At 44.2% G+C, this 21,676-nt stretch overlaps 3 protein-coding genes across 4 annotated transcripts; 1 reads left to right on the top strand and 2 right to left on the bottom strand.

Annotated features, from left to right (window-relative positions):
- Positions 1-4,483: 4,483 nt before the first annotated feature.
- Positions 4,484-6,537, bottom strand: LOC101764704 (transcription factor JAMYB). Its single transcript, XM_004962698.3, has 3 exons — positions 6,201-6,537; positions 5,973-6,102; positions 4,484-5,320 (listed from the first exon to the last, which is right to left on the bottom strand). The coding sequence occupies exons 1-3, from the start codon at positions 6,397-6,399 to the stop codon at positions 4,765-4,767; spliced, it is 885 nt and encodes a 294-aa protein (XP_004962755.1). The 5' UTR covers positions 6,400-6,537; the 3' UTR covers positions 4,484-4,764.
- A 7,099-nt stretch (positions 6,538-13,636) lies between these two features.
- On the top strand, positions 13,637-18,427 carry LOC101763365 (psbP domain-containing protein 1, chloroplastic). Its single transcript, XM_004962694.3, has 3 exons — positions 13,637-13,833; positions 17,456-17,877; positions 17,988-18,427. Exons 1-3 carry the CDS (start codon positions 13,698-13,700, stop codon positions 18,204-18,206), a joined length of 777 nt encoding a protein of 258 aa, XP_004962751.1. The 5' UTR covers positions 13,637-13,697; the 3' UTR covers positions 18,207-18,427.
- Positions 18,293-20,002, bottom strand: LOC101763768 (glycine-rich RNA-binding protein 2, mitochondrial). 2 transcript variants are annotated; one of them, XM_004962696.2, is made up of 5 exons: positions 19,780-20,002; positions 19,587-19,701; positions 19,309-19,377; positions 19,088-19,189; positions 18,293-18,963 (listed from the first exon to the last, which is right to left on the bottom strand). In XM_004962696.2, exons 2-5 carry the CDS (start codon positions 19,699-19,701, stop codon positions 18,956-18,958), a joined length of 294 nt encoding a protein of 97 aa, XP_004962753.1. In that variant the 5' UTR covers positions 19,780-20,002; the 3' UTR covers positions 18,293-18,955. The 2 variants fall into 2 exon arrangements, with proteins under 2 accessions (XP_004962753.1, XP_004962752.1); XM_004962695.4 differs by having other exon boundaries at positions 19,083-19,189; positions 19,780-19,996.
- Positions 20,003-21,676: the final 1,674 nt, after the last annotated feature.

The raw sequence follows: 21,676 nt of genomic DNA, 5'->3' as shown, positions 1-21,676 counted from the left end.
CAATACAAAAACAAGCAATGAAGCAAAAAAAAAATAATACAGGAACAAACAATCCATGCATACTAGTGCTTACATTTATGCTTCACCTAATTATTACAGGCAGCCCACATCTAAAGGGCAATTTGGTCTCGTAGAGTGTTTCCTTCATTTGATTGCAGTTCATTTGGGTAGTTGTTATCCCCCTCTGGCAACTCAACATAATCAGATAGGTTGATATTATTTGATTGGTGATCCAGCCACCCTTCATCCCCATTTAGCCTTCTAATGAGATTGTGAAATACTGCAGCTGCCGCTGAAATTTTAATTTGATTCTCAATTGGATGAAATGTTCCAACTTTCAAGATTGGAAACCGTTTTTTTAGCACGCCAAAGGCCCTTTCAATATGATTGTGTAGCTGTGCATGCTGATGGTTGAACAATTCTTTGTAATTTGCATATTGATTTTCATGTCTCCTAGACTCACTAAGATGATACCTAACTCGTCGGTGTGGAGTAATGAATGAGGATGTATTTGTGTATCCACCATCTACAAGGTAGAATTTCCCCACAAGCACATGAAAACCGTTCGCACGTGCAGATCGTTGGACCCCTGCATCATATACATATCCTTCCCAACCACATGAGATGAAAGTGAAATTTAAATCAAAGTCACATGCACACATCACGTTCTGTGACAAGGTTCCTTTCCTATTTTTGTAGGAGGCGGCTCTTTCTTGTGCAATGGTGATAGGGACATAAGTGCCATCAATGGCCCCAATGTAGTTCTAGAAGAAAGGCATAAAGTGAGGGTCTGATGCAATCTTCACATGTGTATGGTTCATATTTGGAAGCTTCAAGAATCTATGAGTCAGTGCTTGAATTATATCGAAGAGCTCTATTATTTTCCTATGAATTATCTCACCACTGTGTTGGAATTAGTTTTTTAGCCTATCGGTGCTTGCATTGTCAGAGAGCATGAACATAAACATTCCCAACTGCTCCTCAACTCTAACACCACGGGTGTCACGTAACAAGTTCTCCACTCTAAGATAATTTGCTATAATTCTAAATATCTCAGGCTCCATCCTGAACTCCACTTTGCACCAATTCTCGTGGCCTTCCAAGATTTGTTTGACCTTTTTAGCACCAGGCAGAGTTGAGGTGTGCTCCAGCTTTTTCTCCTCATATAGACACTGCTGAAGCACAGGGATCATAACAGGAACAACTCGTCATCCTCTTCTTCCTCCTCTAGCATGAATCTCCTAACTTCATCCTCCCAAGATTCCATTATCTATATGTATGTATATGGTAAGGCAAGTAAACTATGCCACTCAAATGCATATGGTATAAAAAGAAAGAAAAAGCTCACAGGTTATGCAAACTGGAATATTTACAAGAATATATGATATAAACTGGAATCACAGTGACCAATCATGTTTTATATACTGATGACATAGTAGCCCATGGGTTAACAAAGGAGCAGTGAAAAAATATAATCAGTATCAAATATGCTAGGCAAGAAATAATAAACAAGCAAAGGAGGACAAATTTGGTACGGGAAAGATATGCTTGCAACCATTTCATAGACAAGGCTATGACTGGCTTAGTGGCTTACCCACAGACCATGAATGAACAGAAGAGTATATACAAAGTGCCAAACTACATGCAGAATATTAGATTCAGGATTAAGAAGACAATGAAGAAACTCATGATCAGTTTGACTATAGTCACTTCAACTTCAGTTCCAACACATGCATGCACAATAGTTCCTGATGAGCTAGATATTACTAAAGGAAACTCAAAGCTCCGACTTTGTAACGGCATATAACAACATACGACAGATTACAATTCATTCTTCAAACAAACTTTTCACGAAGTAAAATAGCAGTGGCCAGCAGAAACAACAGAAGTATATTGTGTCTGACTGCAAAACCAGATAAGAACACTTGTAGTTAACTACAAGCAACTAAATTTGTTTACACTACGCCAAGCACACACAGGGCTTACAGATTCTCAGCTTTCCTCATGGCATGCTACTCAATCACACATTCACATTTCTCTTTATTTTTTTAGATGCACAGATGCAGCAAACTCCAATTTTCAGGTACACATAGCATATTGTTCAAAAGAACTAAGAATTGACATAAATGTGAGAAAGAACAAACTACACTATACTAGACAAGTTTGAAAAATAACATACTGCAGCACATTATATACTGACCTAGTAACATTGTTGACTGAAATTTTCAGAGATGATTGAAATATTACAAAAAGATTCATAAATCCATCGAATCCCACGGGTTTCGACAAGTTCCTGCGGCGAGAAGATCTAGGAAATAGACTACAATCCTACTGGATCGAACTATCGAAGGGGGGAGGAGATCCAAGTAGCAAGAGCTCGATCTGGGGAGGACAAATAGGAGAGAGGAAGGGCTCACCAGATCTTGGGACGAGGCAAGGTGGGGCAGTCACGGAGTAGTGGTAACGAGCCGACGACGGGGAGGCGACGGAGAGGACGGGGAGGCCACGGGGAGGCGACGAGGGGCAACAGCGCCTGGATGGGGACGAGGACGAGGACGCGGAGAAGCGACGACGCTTGGTCGGATAGGCGACGTGGTGGAGCGGACGGGGAGGCGGTGCTGCCTGCTGGCTCCGTCGCGTTGCTTCCCTCGCACGCGAGTCGCAGCATGGTGGAGCGGACGGGGTTGCAGCGTCCGGACCCGAGAGGTGGGGAGCGCTGGCCCAGGAAAAAACAACGGATGGGGAGCGATGGACCTGTGGTCGTTGGCTGGCAAACGACGGGAAGATTTGGCCTGAGGTCGAAACCCGCGTGGGAAGCCTATCCGAGGAATTTAGGTTCCCAAAGGAACCTTTAATTACCTTGCCAAGTCAGCAATTTTTCTGATATGTCATTAAATTTAATGTCACGAAACTCTCGTATAGCCCTACCGGTCTCAGTCACTTTCAGGTTTAACTTAACTACATGCAGCGCCCTCGACCTTTGACCTCTGGCAGCGCATGGCGCGCGGGTGGGGTCCCCGTGATGTGCGGGTCTCGGATGACGTGGCCTCTCCGCAGCCGGCACCCCGCTGCCGCCTGGCTCTTTCTAAGAGACGGGAACGTAAATAGAAAACATCCCCGGGGATTCCCCCGACGCCGCCGCGGTGACTTTGTGAGCTGAGCTCTTTGTGAGCCGTGCTAACTGGAACAGCTAAGTTGGAGCACGTGCTGTTTTACCGTTTCACCGCCACGTCCCTATGCTTCTTCTTTTTTCTGGGTTCTGGCCCTCGCTATTCAGAAGCTCTAGCTCCTTGTTGTGGCCGTTTTGGTAGAGGTCGTTTTTCTTTCGTCTCCGTTCCATCTTTTGCATTCTCTCAAAGATCTTAGCACGACTTTCAAGATCTTGCAAGGGTTTCACTTTTTTATACTTTTCCTTCCGGATCAGTAGAGAGGTAAATTTATTAGGAATACAGAGATCTTTATTCCTTAAAAAATATAGCAATTTAATCAATGGTTTTTAAACATGTAACATTTCAAGTGATATAGAGAACCATGCAGCATGATCCTTCATCGCGTCAGTCTCCATCTTTCCTTTTTAGTTTCAACTCGACGAGCTAGTGTGCCGTGATCTCTCTCCTTTGTTATCACACGTATGTAGGAGATTGCAAAAACGTGCAAAGCTTTTGCATGTTCGAAAAACAAAAGAAAAGAGGAGATGCCAAAGGGAGGGGCCGGACAGGTGCATGACATCCAGGCCAAATGCCTAACACTCTACCTCTACCCAATTGCTTGTCGACCGAGGCCAGCCAAGCAAGTGCATATGCAAGCTCCACATTTAGGGTTCTTTTGGTGCCCAAGCTTTTCAAGGAACCATGAAAGCAAGCTTTATGCCTTCCAAATCTGCTCGTTGAGTGTCATTAGCTAGTGGACACCAGCAGATTCAGAAGCAATTCCATCATCAGCTAGCTCTTGCAGCGGCGGCACATGCTCAATGCCCTCTGCGAAACTAGAAAAATTAAAGCTTTAAGCAACGGCTGGGGATTCTCGCACGTGGTTTAATTTTGGGGGAATTTTTAGTGCTGTGCAGATGATCTTTGGGAGAATCTCTCTCGATGGACTTGGAGTTGGAGATAGGTGCAAGTCATGCATGGCGCATAGATGCAATGCGGTGACTTGTGACGGAGTCTTTGTTGGTGCAAGGACAAAAGTGAGTCCTCCTCTACTGTGCCTTATCTTTCTCTTCGTAGCTAGCTTCTCTTTGCTTGCTTCGTCTTTCACGTTGTGAGCAAGGCAGATGTGAGTGGAGTTAGTTCTCCTCTCTAGCTGCTAGTGGTATGATGCAGATACTTTCTTCCTTTTTTTCTCTTGAGGGTACTATATTGAGCTTATCTCTCCGAATGTGTGCAATTTACGGTACACATGTTTCCATTGTGTTTTATAAAAACGATTAACATTGGATCTTAAGAAAAAAAAGTAGATTGTGTTCAATACCAATAAGGCAATAATCTATATACTTGTACATTGCATAATATTCAACATAAACAATGCCCTCCTTTAATTTCAACCTCTATAAGAATGAACCTTAAGAGGAAAAAAAACCACCCCAAAAAAATATATCGGGGGGGTGTATAGAAACTTTCTCTTACAGTATCTTTTGGAGTTAGAATATACTAACTATATATATGTGTGACTTCTCGTTTTGAAGTTATATCATTATCTATATCAACACCACTAACGTATATATATTGAATTTCAGCCCTTCTTTAAAAAAAAACATAAAGTTGCTCATTGGATCTTCCAGATGTCCTCCAAGGCCCAAAAATTCTCAGTAATGCCCTCGGAGAAGCCTTGCACCCATCCACTCAGCTCCGGGTCCTGAAACTGGCAACCACCGCCAACGGCAGCCTGCACCGCCGCCGACTGATCGGGCGCCGCCGGCCACAGCCCTTGGTTCGCCGCCGTCTCCTGCGCCCAGTCTCCGCCGCCGCTGACCAGAATCTCCCCGGCGTGCACGCTCGCGTCGTAGAGCGCCCCCACGTCGTCGTACGACTCCGCCGTCGCGAACGAGTCCGACGACGAGGTCACCATCCCGCCGGCAGCGGCGGCGGCGGCGGCGACGTCGGCGGCGTGCTGCTGGTGCTGCGCCTGGAGGAGGCGGCGGCGGTGGTCGTCGTCGGCGTCGACGTGGTGCGGCATCCAGAGGTAGCGCATGGCGTCCTTGAAGCGCTTGCTGTTGGCGTCGCAGTTGAGCTGCTTGGCGTGCTTCTGCACCCGGGTCCTCCAGTAGTTCTTGATCTCGTTGTCCGTCCTCCCCGGCAGGTGCTGCGCGATCTTCGACCACCTGATGAAGATTACACGAGGACGAAAATGCAATTAGATGAGACGCTCAGGATGGAGCTGCTGTGCAAGAACTTTCTAGGGAGAGAAAGTAGAGGCGTGCAGCTTTGAGACTCGTGCAGCTTTCATGCACAGTGCTGGAGTGAAAGTGATAGACTCTGCGTCCACTAGATCTAGAAGACTTGCACGATCCAAATTGTGCCTTGTGCGTCGTGTCATGCCGTCAACTACACTGTACCTCACGTATATATATATTATATTATTAATGTGTATACACACACACACACACGAGTCCACGTCGTCTACGGGTAGCCGTACGTGCACGTGCGTACAAATACGGTCGGTGACAAGTGCGTTTACGTGGACAAGTCCGCCGCCGTTGAGAGGTCAGTAGGCGCTACAGCTAGCTGGCGTCCACACGAGTCTAAAAACTCCGGCGCGTTCATGTCACCGCAGGCTGATAGGGCGCGCGTCTAGTAGGCACGTGCAGGGCGTCGCCGCCGCATGCGCGGTGATGGCGATATCGCCTGCCGTCGCCGGCGTGGTCGATGGCCGCCGGCCGGAACGGCGTGACGTCATCATACATGCTACTGACAAGGAGGTGCTAGGAACTAGGAGTGATGGAGTGATTGTTAGTGTTGGTGGTTAGTAATTACCGGTTGCCCCAGCGGGTGTGGAGGTCGAGGATGAGCAGCTGCTCGTCGGCGGTGAAGTTGCCGCGCTTCACGTCGGGCCGGAGGTAGTTCAGCCACCGCAGCCGGCAGCTCTTGCCCGTCCGCTTCAACCCTGCATGTAAGCTCAATCAACTGTGGACCAGCCATGTATGGAAGAGATCGATCGAGAGGTGGTCGGCGGCGGCGGGCGTGCTTGTTATAGCAGCTTACCGGCGGCGCGGGCGAGGGAGTTCCAGCGGCCCTCGCCGTGGTCGGCGATGTAGTTGACAAGGGTGAGGTCCTCGTCGACGGTCCACGGGCCGCGGCGGAGCTGATCCGCCTGCTCGGGCGCCCCTCCGTGGTCGTCGTCGAGCTCGACGGGAGCGCCCGGGGAGCACGCGCTGCTCCTGCTCCTTTGGGATGCCGCCATGTTGCTTGTTGACTGATGGATTAGTTCGTTGTGAGGAGAGAGATAGGAGAGGGAGATAGATAGAGTGAGAGAGTTGGTATCTAGCTAGCTTTAAGTGTTGGGGAGAGAGAGAGAGAGAGAGAGAGAGAGAGAGAGAGAGAGAGAGAGAGAGAGAGAGAGAGAGAGAGAGAGAGAGAGAGAGAGAGTGGATTAGCGGGAGAGGGATGGCAACTGGCGAAGTCCTTTTATAGCCGAGAGAGAGAAGCATGTGAGGGAATTTAGCCTCTGTCAAAAGGTGTGAGAAAAAAGAAAAGGAAAGGAGATGGTTGCCTTTAAGCTCACTTCAAATTTTTATCGGCTTCATTCAGTTCCTGGACCCACGTCTCTCATCAGTTTAGTGAATAGACACGGGCAAATTAGAGCCCACTTGGACTTTTTATTTCATCAAGAAACGGTTACAAGTACAGCTTGGATAGTTTTGGGACGATCTCAGTTTGGATAAACGGTTTCTTATAAGTTTCATAGGATTTGGGAAGATCTCATCTATTGGGTTGTCGGGCGAATTCGGGCTTAGAGTGGCGGGAAACAGGATTTACTTCCTCTGTTCTTAAATATATGACGTTATTGACATTTTGTTCAAACTTTAACCAATAATATCTATTTAGTGAATTAGTTACACAAAGTAAAATGAGTACAACTGCATCTATTATCATCAAAAGTACTTTAGATTTCTTTGTAGATTTGTCTATATCTCCACAAATATTTATAGAAAAACGAGTAGTTAAATAAATGAAAAAAGTTAATTAATATTGAATGGGAGAGTTACACATGTTAATCTTAATTTCCATTTTAATTTTCAGCCAAAAGGTTTTATGGACTGCCGCCCACAAAAGGTTTCCAAGATTCGAATGGAAGTTCATGCAAATACAAACAGCTTAAGAACCCTTTTGAACCCATCTCGGGTAATATGCGTTGCCAAATTTCCATATTTATGATTTAAGGTCTATGAGTTATTTTGTACTAATAAATGAATAAATTACTTCGATACTAAGAAAAAAGGATTAGTCCCGTATGCATGTGATCTCTCCGCTCAAACATTTTCGGAAAAATATCCATGACACAACAACCTTTGCACGCACAACCACTAAAAGTGACCATTTTTCTATCAACCCATGCGGTCATGATTTACCAAAAAAAGTATAGAGAGGGCACAAGGAGCATACCCCACTTCATCTTTCATCTCACATCATCTTGTTGATGTATGCTAATTCCAGCTCACGTCAACACCATGCGAACAATACCACCTTTCTCTCTCTCTCTCTCTCTCTCACTCATAGGTGCAAAAGCAACTCCTCCGATCGGTTAGCCGGCTATGTCAAAAACAGAGACGCATCGATGCTTGATGAGCTAGCCTCCCTATTTCCATGTTTCCATAGAAGGGGAGGAGGTTGATTGGACACCGCCATGATGGGACGAAAGCTAGGTTTTAGAGATGCTAATTATGTACGTGTGTAGACACGTGTCAAATTGTGGTTAAGGCTTGTAGGGATGGGATAACAATTAACACTCAACTTTTGGATATGATGATAAGCATGATGGCACAAGGCTAGATGTGGAGAAAGTAGTAACCACCACTGTATGCATGCCCATGAACCACAGCTGGGTTGCAACAAACAGAAACAAATGATCCATGACTGACGTGGCAATACGTGAAGGGCCTCTGAATAGCACATGCACATGCATTTGAATTTCTTATTATATATAGTCTATTTATATTCTTTATAAATGATATGTTCAATTTGTTACATATCACATCTAATTATTAATCTGCACCACTCTACTCTTGTGCCACTAAATTAAATTACTTTAATATATAGACCTTTATTTTTCATATCTCTCGGTTAAATACTGAGATGTTTCTAGCTATTGTTTTTTTTCTTCTAACTGTAAAACATCATGCAATTTGCATGTCACATCACAAACGAGTACTAACGCTATCAACTTTTTGAGTTATGGCAAGGCACGTGAGATTGCTTCACCCCATCGTCCACTGGTTCAATCAAGGGTTGCATCCCCTCTACTTTCTTTGGCATTGCAAAGTGTTTTCCATGAACAGAGTTGAGCATCGACCACAATATACGCATAGCTACCAAAACATGTAGCTGTCAGCCTGCTGGCACAGACTAAGATTTTCATTCATTGATGCCTTGGAGATGGATGGATCCATGGCGCTTACAATCATACATGGACTGCCAAGCTGCAACCAACAACTAGACTTTGCACAATTCAGTCACTTCCTAGCTATCCTAGGCTCAACGCAACTTGTGGAGTTATTGTCTTATTGTCGAAACAAAGGTCACACGTGTTACTTGCCCATTGGTACGTAGTCATGCATCCAGTTCTCTTATCGCTTACGACATGACATGATATTTTGCGCATGACTTGATAAAAAAAAAATCCCGAGCACGTACGTAGGAGAACTACATATTACATACATATTATCTCATTAAAAAGAAGAAGAAAAAAATGTATAAAGGGGGACAAAATATAGATGTGCTATAAAATAGAAATTGGCGGCAAACAAACTCCTAAAGAACGCTAGTTGTCCATATATAGTGCATGACTTTGATGATTATTTTATTATTTATCATTTATTAGCAACTATTATTGAACATCGTTCATATATATGGGGCAAACTAAATGCTTAACTCGATGTATTTTTCTGGTAAAAGTTTTATAATTCTGACTTCTAGTTGTATGTGCCTATAGCTCTGTTTGGGGGAGCTCAAGCTTTTTCCAAAAGCGCTTCGTGGAGAAGCTCCGATCCATTTGCTTCCCTAGGAAGTTGCTCTCCAAAGAAGCAAAGCTGGCTTTTGAGCTAGCGGGTGCCGACATCGAGGAAGGGAGCTATGAGGCGGTGATACTGTCGAGAGAGGTAGCTCGTGGTACATGTGACGCCGACGAGAGAAGGGAGCTCGGGGCGGTGGCGGCGCTTGGGAAGGGAGTTGGGTGCTGCCACAGCGACTGCCGAGGGATATTGACCCACCCAACTCTTGCGTTGGTCACCAAATTTTAGTTTCTAGATATGGGTTTTGTCGTTTAGGGTAGTCCACTGGAGCTCAGTGCTACTTCCTCCTCCGTCCATGAAAAGTGCAATTCTAATGTTTAAAAAAAATTGTAAACAAGTGCAATCCTAAAAACTAGATCTAACTACCTACCTAATTAAGTGGTCGGATCTGATTTGTATGTTAAAACTTACTACATGTGGGAAAAAAATAAGAGCATGAGAATCTTTTCACACCACAATCCTAGAAAAATTAGAATTGCACTTTTTATAGGACGGAGGGAGTACACTAAAAAGAAAACACGTGAAAAATATTTGAATTCATTTATCTTAAAACACATCTTACAAGAAAAATCTTTGAGTAGGCGAAATTATAAAGGCCCTGAAAAGCAAAATGAAACACGAGCAAGGTTCATAAAAACATCATTATTTTTAAAATGGTTTTCTATAAAAAAATACATGTTTAAGCTACTCAGGTATCTCTAACCACTCGCCAATATATTATATACACTTCAGGCGATTAAACTGTTAAGCATAACGATAAGCGTGTGCATGCTTATCGATCTGATGGCGATACTCAAGAAAAATTCCTACTTAAAAAAGAAAAGTGTTTTGAAATGGTATGCAGTTGTTGTGTCGCTTTGTGGAATTTAACCAGAAAAAATTATGGTAGCCCTCAACTCGAGAGGTCTCTTTTGATGCTGAACGTTTTTGACCATGCATGTGCATGTCCTATATACTTCCAGCAATGATCTCGGTGGGACTGCACGCGTCAAGTCAAGAGTTAGACGTATATAGCACGTTGGTAAATGGTAATTCACTGCTTTTGCTTTCAGGTGCAATACGGTAAATTATGTTTGTCAGTTTCCATAATTGACCTCTAGAAAACTCAATCAGTCCTGGTCTCGTGGATACGTGTGCGTGACTACTGTTGGACGCGCATGCTGCATGTTCCAACTGCACAGGAGAGGAATGTGGTAGAGGAATAAAAATCTCGGAACGAATCGGATCCGGAACTAAAGAGTCATTAGTCTCGGGTCTAAATTTCGTAATTTCTCAGAGTCCTTTTAGTCACAGTTCGTGGTTTCAATCGAGATAAAAGTAGAACTTTGAATCCCGGTTGGAGTCACCAACCGGGACAAGGAACAAAAAGACCCCTTTTAGTCCGGTTGGAGCTATCAACCGGGACTAAATCCACCGACGGCCTTTAAATCTCTCCAGCTCTATCTCTCTCCGTTATCCTTATCTCGATCTGCTCCTCTCTCTCCTCCTCCCTCTGCTCCCTCCCTCCCTCCTCCCTCTAGCTCCTCCCCAGCCTCCTCCTCCCTCTGCTCCCTCCCTCCCTCCTCCCTTTAGCTCCTCCCCGGCCTCCTCCTCCCTCTGCTCCCTCCCTCCCTCCTTGCCGCGGCCCGGTGAGGCGCGGCGCGGGCGGGTGAGCCGCCACCGCGTGTGGCCTAGCAAGGCGCGGCGGCCCGGTACAGCGCGGGCGGCTGGTGAGGCGCGGCGGCCCCGCGCAACGCGGGCGGCCGGCACGGCATAGGCAGCCCGGCGAGGCCGCCACCGTGGCGCGGCTCGGTGCGGTGCGGAGCAGCCAGGCGAGCCACAGGGGGTGAGATTGGCGAGAGGTGAATAATTACTTGTTTGTGAATGATTCGTTTGTATTTTTTGCTGGTGAATCCACCGTGTGTTGTGAATCAAATCGAACTCATGTGTTGTAAATAAGATCTTATGCGAATTGATTGGTTCTGTATTCTTACTTGTGTGATGGTCATTGTGAGATGAGCATGTTTATTGCTCTTGATTTGATTGTATCTGTGGTGGAGTTGGAGCTCAAGGAGGTGGTACGGTGGTCGTAGCGGAGCTGCAGGGGGCGGCAGGGCGAGCAGGCAGGACGGGGGGCAACCTACTTTTTTTTTGAACCTTTTAGTCCCGGTTGGTAAAACAACCAGGACTAAAGGAGATCTTTAGTCCTGGGTGAATGATCCGGGACAAAAGAGGGACCTTTGATCTCAAAAGATTAGTCTCGGTTGAATTTTTGAGATATATGAGCCTATCCAACCGAAACTAATGTCCGTTTTTCCATCAGTGTGTGGTAGCACACTGCACACCTGATAGTCTCCTCCGTCAATTGGCTAAAGTTGGCTTCATACTCCAATCAGTCGGCCATGGTAGCAATAGCAACACCTTGTTGAAACTAGCCCTTATTTAGTTAGGTTATTTATGATAGAACCTATTCACTTAATTCGAGTTTTCAACTTGGCACATGAGCTCAGGTTTTCTTAAATTTACCCACAATGAGAGGTGTATGTGACAACTTCATCGATCTCAAAATCTTTGACGCCCAGATTCTCAAATATGCTCGTAATGGTTAGGTTGTGTGCGAGTATTTATAAAGATGAGTGTCGTCCATGCGCATGTGCGAACGTGTGAGCGTTTAAGTCCACACCCAAACTTTGGCCTATGTACTCATTTCCTATAACTGATCATGATCGATATTCATCGTCGTCACTTATACTTCTTTCCTATAGCTGATCATGATATTCGTCATCTTCACATATACTTTCGTACCGTGATTTTGATGTAAACATTGACTAGTATTAAAGAAAATAGCATCCCTTACACATGTGTGGTACCCAAGCATTGACTCCAACATGCAATTCCGTCAGCTCCTGTCTATTTCCAGCACAACCAAAATGGACCAGATTGGTAGGTAATGTGCAACTGTATGTTTGACACCACGTACACGAGAGAAAAAAACATATACGAACTCTCTCTCTCTCTGATAGATTCTTTATGAAATCATGAGTTCATATGACGCATGGATATATCTCGTGAACGATTTCAAAAAGATAAATTCGAACCAAACTTTGACAAAGCAAAGCCCTACATGTAGGGAGTAGAAAATTGCAACATGCGGTGCATAGCCGCATATATGGCACAAGATAGGGCCATCCGGCCACCTATCACGGCCGACGTTTCCATCACCAACGCATATACACAGGGTCCCGTGCACACGTTGACACATTTGTCTTGAGGCCATGTTTAGTTACTCCCAACTTCCAACTTTGACACTATGCAAAAAGAAGATTCCCCATCACATCAAACTTGCGGTACATGCATGGAGTACTAAATGTAGATGAAATTAAAAAGTAATTGCACAGTTTTGTTGTACTTTACGAGACGAATCTTTTGAGCCTAATTAGTCAATATTTGGACAATAATTCACAAATACAAACGAAACGCTACAGTGTGCTACAGTGCTGTAACAGTAATTTGGCACCTCCCAAATTGGCCAACTAAACAAGGCCTGAGTTGAGGTGACACCTCTCTCTCTCTCTCATCAGTACGGCAGCCTTGAACTTTGTTGGCTTGTTGACTACTCTGTATAGCTAAGGAAGAGCGGCTGCGAAGGATGGAGACATGCTTGCAACATGATGAACTCTTGATAGCACATTTTTTTTTCTAAATCTTTCTCTTTCAATGCTGACAATTAAGTTTGACCGACTAGACCTCTGAAACATTTCAGCTTGTTCGCTTGGCTGCTACGTTCGGCTTCTGGCTGCTGTGGCAGAGAACTGCTGCGTGCTGCAGCTGCTGCGGCAGAGAGCCGAGCAGCAGCAGCCAGCTGCAAAGCAGCCATCCGAACGAGGTCAAAGACTCTTGTGGTACTTCGATGAAGTACTGATAGTAGTAGTGTTCAATAATGTTATTCACCCTGCCAGAAAATAGAACAACGTTCAAGGCTAAACTAACATGAAAAAGGTAACGCTCATCCAAATATTAGTAGGGATCTACTCCCTCCATTCGGAAATGATAGACATATTTTCATTAGGAAAAAAAATAAAACTTTACAAATTTTTGCCAATAATTAGTTAAGTTATAAGCATTTAGTATATAAATTTGCATCAGTATATTTATTCAAAGTCTTTTTTAATGATATTGAGTCTTGAATAATTCATATTATATTATAAAAGTTACAAGAGTCAAAGTCACCTTGGAAGACTTTTCCTATTTCAAATGCCCCTGCCCCTGTATTTCTGAACCGAGGAGTATAATTTTCTGGCTCGCACGCCGGGGGGCCTCTCTCTCTGTTTCGTGGGCCGGACGTGGGCCGGGCGTGTCGTGGGCCGCCATTCAGACGTGGACAGCCCCGCGCTCTCGTGTGCTTCGAGGCATCTCATTCGTCCACGTCGGAAAAAAAAGGCTATCTCTATCCGCTTGAGCAGAGCCGAGCTCAGCTCACTGCTCAGCTCCCATGGCAGCCGCCGCCGCCGCCGCAGCGACTGCCTTCTCCGGCGGACGGAGGAGCCCGCCCCGCACGCGTGCCGCCGCTGTTTCCCCACGCGCCGAGGTGTCCTGCAGACGCCGCGGCGGCGGCGTCCTCCCTGCTGGTACGCGCTCTTCCTTCTAGCCTTGCCTGCTCAATCATTCTCGATTTTTGTTTCTGCTGGTCTGCGGCTGCGTCGTCCTGTTGGGTTGGATCAATGGAGGTAGGGAGCGAGCGTTCACGAGACCGGTTTTCACTTCTTCTAGATAGGCGATTCGTGCGTGTTTGGAGAGAGATTGGCGTTGTTGCTGTGCGAGTACAGCTGCACTTGCCCAATTAGGATTTGTGACTAGACAGAGGCTTCTGCTTGTTACATTTCTACGTTTTGGGGATCAAGCTAGTACTACTTCCTCCGTCCTAAATTACTATTTGTTTTGACTTTTTTTTGCTTTGGATCGAGATATATATATTATATATATATATATGTCGTAGCAAAAATTAAGTACCTAGAAAAACCAAAACGAATAGTAATTTGGGACGGAGGGAGTACATGCCGATGTTTATCAAAGTTTAGTCCTCTGACACTGAGGTTGGCAAGTGTAGCTTAGCTCAGTCTCAGTCCCCAATTGTGTCTGGACGGCCGGAAGATTATTAGCAGAAAAAGAAGGCGCTCCCAAAGTCCGAACAGCAACCTCACTTAGTCACTTGACTGCCTTGGACTTGTAGTCTGGATGGTCTTCTTCAAGCGTGCAATGAATCTACGTCAGATTTCCACAAAAATTTATTGATGGAACGTTCCTTCATCTCGTGTGCACATTTCAAGGCACGCGGGTTTGATCGGGTCCTCACTTTTTATTCTTAGTCACTCCTTTTTAATCTTTCTCTTGTTATTTCCAGAATCCCGGTGCTCTTTATGTGCCCCCGGTAACTGGAGGTCACGGCTAAGAACTTTCTATCACGTTTGTTGCTGCTTGCTATGATGCAATTGACAGTAAGCTACTTCAAGTCTTGCTTGTTGATAGTGATTCCACATGACCTGACTTCAAGTTACCTACCTTTGGCCTGTTCAGCACACGGTGCCTTGTTGTCAGTTCGATGTATCAATTCCAATTCACTGGCCCCTTTTTCCTAACGTAATTTCCACATGGATGTGCTTCAGTTGGGAATGATCATACCGCACCCTTCTATTGATTGGAAATTGCTGCAATTGAAAATGACTGACATGGTGTTTGTTGTGGATTGATAAGGACAGTTTTAGCATTTTCGTTATTTATGGGTCATGCAGTCAAAATGGAATATTACAATAGGCTGATGGTGTGCCATCTATCATCATGTCATTTTTGTATTTGTCAAGGAGCCTACAAGTTTGACGTACACTGCATAAGAGCTAGGATCCAAGAGTTGCTAGCTGTGCTGTCAGAATTTATGTGCTGTCTTATTTACCCTAGTGTTGAATACTCTGTATAATCCTGTTGACATATTCAAACAGTTGAATTTAGTTAGCTGACAGTTTTAGTTAGGTTGAATCTGTTTGGAACTTGTTTGGAACTCTTGCATACTAAGATTCAGTTTACACCTACTCTACAGTCCAGACAAGATAACCGATAGCATTGATGGAACAATTTTAACATCTTTAACTTCGAAAGCAGTCATTATGCAAAAAGTTATGAATTAGAAACGTGGTGATTGCAACAGACTGACAGTACAAAATTTGTCATTTTGTCAAAGAAAAAATTTGTAGTTACATAGTATCGTAGTTCCTGGCTCATGCTTCATGAAAATGCTTCGGTGCGTGACTAGCTGTAGCATAATAGAATCTAACCTGTCGATTACTACAAACTAAATTTTCCTAGTAAAAAAAATTATCTAGGACTGCTTGTGTTAAAGGGGACTTTTTTTACTAATAAGATAGCTGCAATCTTAAGGTCTTCTTGTCCTAGTTTGCATCCGCAGTATGTCACAAAATTGAAGAGGTAACAAACTGAATGGAAGACACGCACATATTGACAAATCTTATCCTTGCTTGATTATTACTTGGTTACAAATCATTACATCTGTAGAAACTGCGAGCAGCTAAGATTTCTGCAGTTCCTAGGAGGAATGTTCCTAGACATGAGTTCCGTAACTTAGATTAAAGCTTAGCTCAGATGAATTAAACATGTGCAGAAAAAGCTGATCTCAAATTTCAAATTGTAGATTTCTAGTCAGGATGGTTCTTCCTCAAGCGTGGGATTCACATTAGATTTCCACATGCATCGAGTGATGGAACATTTCCGAGTTGTGCTATTTTACATCATGTGTTTGAAGACGCACGGGTTTGGTCGAGTCCTTACCTTTTAGTCATTTTCTTTGTCCTTTTCTTGTTATTTCCAGTGCTCTTTCGTTCTCAGTAACTAGGTCTTAGTCTAAGAACTTCTACTGTATTGCTGTGCCACATATGGTGCATAACGGTGTAGCCATTCTTAGTCTTCCGTGTAGCCATTTCAAGTCTTCCGTGTTGATAGTGATCACATATGACCTGGCTGCTGGCTTCTTCTCACTTGTGTGCTTTGGTTCATCCAGCATGCGCATGTGCCTTATTTTCCAGCAATCTTGGAGTTGCTGCACCTTTCATGTGCCCGAACCCTGATTTGTGGCTCTTGTTGGGTTTCAACTCTAGTCTACCCCAATTTGCTTGGGACTGAAAGGCTATATTGTTGTTGCTGCTGCTGTTGCTTGGAGTTGCTGCACTTGTTGGTGGAATGTAGAATAGAATTGTAGACACTATTGTCAGTTTGTTCCATCACCACCAATTTGTTGGCCACTTTTTCCTAACGAAATCTCCAAATGGGTTTGTTCCAGTTGGGAATGACCATAACTCACCATGCTGGTCACTCTTTACTAACTAAATTTCCACATGGATGTTCCAGGTGACAATGACCATAGCTTACCCTTCTTTTGGTTGGAAATTACTGCAATTGACATGTGACAATGACTGGCATGGTGTTTGTTGTGGATTGATTAGGATAGTTTTAGCATTTTGTGCTGTTTACAGGTCATGAAATTAGTGTAAATGGAGTATTACAATAAGTTGATGGTAGTGCCCCCAACCTTTGCTACATTGTTGTGTTTGTCAAAGGAGGAACTAGCCTACAAGTTTGAAGTACACTACACATGAGCAAGGCTCCAAAAATTTACTAGCTGTGCTGTCACAACTCACAATTTCTGTTTTGTCCTGTATACACTAGTGTTGACCATTATGTATAACGGTATTGAAATATTCAAACAGTAGAATTTAGTTACCTAACAGTTTCTGTTAGGTTAGGTCTGCTTGGAATTTGTTGCCTACTAAGATTCAGCCTACACTCATGTTCCAATCAAAGATTTAACAGTTTTAACATTGGTCACTTCGAAAGGTGTCATGATGTAGAAGTCATGCAATTAGGAAACGTGGTGACTGAAAACTGATAATACAAGACTTGTCACTATTCCATATAAATTTTGTGCAGTCATGCAACAGTTTTAGCATGGTTACCTATTACAAGCAAACATTTTATCTAAGATAAGACTGCTAGTATGACTAAGATAGCTGTAATTTGAAGCTCTTCTTGTCCTAGTTTTCATCTGCAGTATGTCATGAAATTGAAGAGGTAACAAACGGAAAGATGGCAGACACACAGATTATTGAAGAATCTTTTCATTGCTTGATTATTACTTGTCTTCAAATATTACATCTTCGCAAACTGCGAGCACTAATATTTCTGCAGTTCCCAGGAGGAATGTGCTGTCAACAATGCTATCCACTTCAACAGTCCTAATCTTAGGGCCAAAACAGATCACCCTAGCTGAGACAACCGGTGGCGCATTCAGGGAGTACATCGACACATTCGACGGCTACACCTTCCTGTACCCCAAGAGCTGGATCCAAGTCAAGGGAGCTGGCGCGGACATATTCTTCAGAGACCCCTTCGTCCTCGATGAGAACATGTCAGTCGAGATATCATCCCCTTCGTCGTCAAAATACACCAGCGTCGAGGATCTAGGCCCTCCGGAGAAGGCTGCGGAGAAGGTTCTGAAGCAGTACCTGACGGAGTTCATGTCGACCAGGCTGGGCGTTCGGCGCGAATCGAACGTCCTGTCGGCGTTGTCCAAGGTCGCTGACGATGGCAAGCTCTACTACGAAGTTGAGGTGACAGACAGAAAACGCTGCAAGTTTCGTTTATAATTCACAAGTGGTTAAACTCACAATAACTTGGATTGAAAACTCAGATGTGTGTGCTCGTGGTTTCTTTCCTGCAGGTGAACATAAAATCCTATGCGAGTAACAACGAGCTGGCGGTGATGCCGCAGGACAGGGTGCAAAGCCTGGAGTGGGACAGGCGCTACCTGTCTGTCCTCGGCGTTGAGAACAAGCGGCTGTACGAGCTGCGGTTGCAGACGCCGGAGCAGGTGTTCATGCAGGAAGAGGAGGACCTCAGGAGAGTCATGGACTCCTTCAGGGTCATCAAGGCGGCGTAGTACGGTGTACTGGTGCAGAGAGAACTAAGTGCATGCAAAATATTGCAATGCTTTGTCTAAGCGTAGAGCACACGGAATTTTTTTTGTATAGCTGACCATAACTTTGTTGATAAATTTGTCTTTGGATAAGATATTCAGATTATACGTACCTAGTCTGCAATATGTTACGATGCTGAAAATTGGTGCTTAATTTAACTGCCTCAGCAACATGCTATAGTTGATATTGTCTTGTGTTCACTGAGAAGGCTTGCTTGGTCTGCCTACTTTCTCAGTCAATGTCATCCCCCTCCCAGCGAGCCGATCAATGGGGGGGGGAAAGGGAAATTGGGCATTAGTGCCTCTGTTCCTTCTATAAAATCATATCAATCTCATTCTTGGCAACAAAAACTAAAACTCTGCTACATAGTCGTTGCCTCAAAAGCCATTTCATATGAGTTTTGATTCTCAGGTATGAGTTGTGACTGTCAATAAGTTCAAGTCGAGGCATGAGTAGTTAACTATTTCAAGTGACCTGCATGGAGCTCATGTGGTGCCGCTTTGCTTAACAGGGATCTCTATGCCACTTACATTGTCGAGGGCTTGAGAAGATGGGTGATCTGACTATTGCCTTGGACTGCCTTGTCACTAACTGGAGGATGTTGATGAAAAATGCGTTGCTGGAGACACGGCAAGGAAAATGCAATTATGCATCTAAATCGGTAGTGTCAGATCGCCCACTGTCTGAGTACTGCACCCGAATGGTCCTTCCATCAAGCACCTGAAACAATTTCAGTGTGGAAATATGGGTTAGCAATAGAGAGGTGAGCACATAGCCGCACATTGTTCCGAGAGAACTGGGCTTGAGAAATGTCGACGAAGATAGTGAGGAGCACTTGCCTCACCGTTCATCTTCTGCACTGCTGCAGCAGCTTCGTCTTCCGAAGAAAATGTAACGAAACCAAATCCTTTCGACTTCCCCGTTGTCGGATGGCATATCACCTTCACTGCGGTGCATATTCAAAGAAATAAGAGGATGATTTGCGTTGTCCGACGCAAGATACAGGTGCACACGTTTACATAGCAACAACATCATACATTCGTATTCATAAATTGGTAAGAATACCTGCAATAACATCGCCATGTTGAGAGAAAGCATCCTTGAGAGCTGTTTCATTTGTATCGTAAGAAAGACCTGCACTTTATTATACAATTACAAGAAATAAAAGGCAATAATCAGCATCAGCACACCCCAAATTGAACCCATCACAACACTTAACATCCTTCCCATTGGAAATTAAAAAGGAAGAATTTGATCCGGTGCGATAATGCTATCTCTCTAAATCTGACAGCAGAAAGCGATCCACTTAAAGAAATCATATGGGAAAGGTCGAAAGGATTTACCGCCGATGAATAACTTGGGCGTGCGTGCACATGAACATGCGGCGTTCCGATTGAACAGCTTCCCGAACGGAGTCACAGCATTGCGCAGCATCCCTCCTCTCCCATTCAGCATCATCTGCAAACTCTAGAAAACCATAACCCCCAAATCCAACGGGCGAGCGAGGAACGCACCGGTCTTGAGAGATGCCATTACCTGCCCGCGCCTCGCACGTGCTCGCCAGCCGCCGCGGTGTCCCGGGCGCAGATTGACGTCGCCGTTGCGTCCCGCGCGTAGCTCGCCTCGCGCGCAAAGCTCCTCGCCGTCGCAGCCTCGCACGTGCTCGCCGCCGCCGCGGGTCGGTAATGACTGCTAGGGTGGGGAGCGAGCGAGGCAGAGCATCGGAAGGGCTGGCGCGGAGGAAACGGGGAATCGGACGGCTCACGCGTGCTGGAGCAGAGGAAACTAGATCTACAGTGATCTGTAAGCCCAACGGTAGCATAAGCAATCAATCGACCCGGCCTCTTCAAATGCACGAATAACGTATGCGCGAAGATTACACACATGCAACGATTTCAGTAAATATTATAGATAGTGCTATAACGTAAAGAGAGTATTATATTTATTATATAACTGATATAGTCTTTAATATGAATAGCAAAACAGAGTCTTTATTCTAGCAGCGGAACTCCAACAAAGACGACTCCACATGCAGTTGACTGGGGGTACACGTACGCCTCGAAGTCTTGAAAAAAATCTCCTCGAAGTTGACTTAGTCTAAGTAGCGGTTTTAGTAAGGATGAGTACACTTATGGTTGGTACTCAGCAAGCGTGAGGAATGTATAGTGTAAGACCAATCAAGGACAGGCTATGGTTTAATAGCAATTCAGCATTTTAATTGGTTGGTCAAATTTTATTAGCAATTACTAAGTATAAGTTTATACCACCCACATTAAATATGAACATAAATAAAGATAACAATAATAAATAACAACAATTTAATTCGACTTCCGATAAATTAATTATGTGAGGGTCAGGTCACTCTTGACCGTGAGCACGGTTGATTGATCAGTTTTACACTCTGTGGATGTTGCACATCTTTACCCATAAGTTGCGTAAAAGTTTGAAGAAACTTTAAACCCAACCATGTTGTGCGGGCTAGGCACAATACCACACTTCCAAGGTATGATTGCATAGGGACGCTATAAGGTCTTTACAAAGATTCCTTAGTACATGGTAACCTGCTAAGGTTTCAGGTCGAAGCAGAGCATAAATCTCTCTCAAGACTGTGAAACTACCATAGAACAGATTAGTCTAAGGGTCAGGCTATACCCCATCAACGCCTCCCCTTTCCTCTTTCGGTTAGATTACCCAGACTAGAGTCCCTAATTAATTAGCCAAGACCAGAACCATATAGTTCCTGTGGTTGTACTGTTTTTCTGGGTGGTCGCTCCATTTTCCAATTAAGCATGGTGATCTCGTATTAATGAAAGGTATAGCATAAATAAAACAAGTTTAAGCATTGGTTTATTAATACCACCGTAACCAAGTTGAGCAACTAAGCAAGAACTACCCAACATTAAAATAACCCAGGTTGACAAGATATAGGGAATAAAACTAGGCACACCATAAATAGGACCCATCATGTTTATAAACTTAACGTGCATACCATATGTGTATTGAACATGAAAGTAAAAGTTTCATAGGATCAAATGGTGATCAAAGGCACGACTTGCCTTCCTGGACTTGCTCCTGCTGCTCGAATTCTTCAAAGTCTTGACCTTCAAATTCCTCGAACTGCGATCCTTCTATACGCATCACACGAGCACATACAAGCAAATAAGGGAATAAAATAAGAAAATAATAGACCAAACAGTAGCAACAGAGAAAAACAAGATCATAAAACTAATCTATGCATCAACACGAACTCATAGACACAAGAATCACTTAAACGGATCTAAAACGCTAAAGATATGAACTAAACAAGGTGTAGGAGCTTATCTGCAAGAAAACTAAACATCTAGGGGCTAAACTTGAAGAAACCAAGGATAAAAATATAAATACGCATGTAAACTGAAGGTTTAACGCGTAAAAGAGCGGGCATAGGATGGCA

This window comes from Setaria italica, chromosome III (genome assembly GCF_000263155.2).
Source record: "Setaria italica strain Yugu1 chromosome III, Setaria_italica_v2.0, whole genome shotgun sequence".
Classification (NCBI taxonomy): Eukaryota; Viridiplantae; Streptophyta; class Magnoliopsida; order Poales; family Poaceae; genus Setaria; species Setaria italica.
This window is presented reverse-complemented; position numbering and strand designations above follow the sequence as displayed.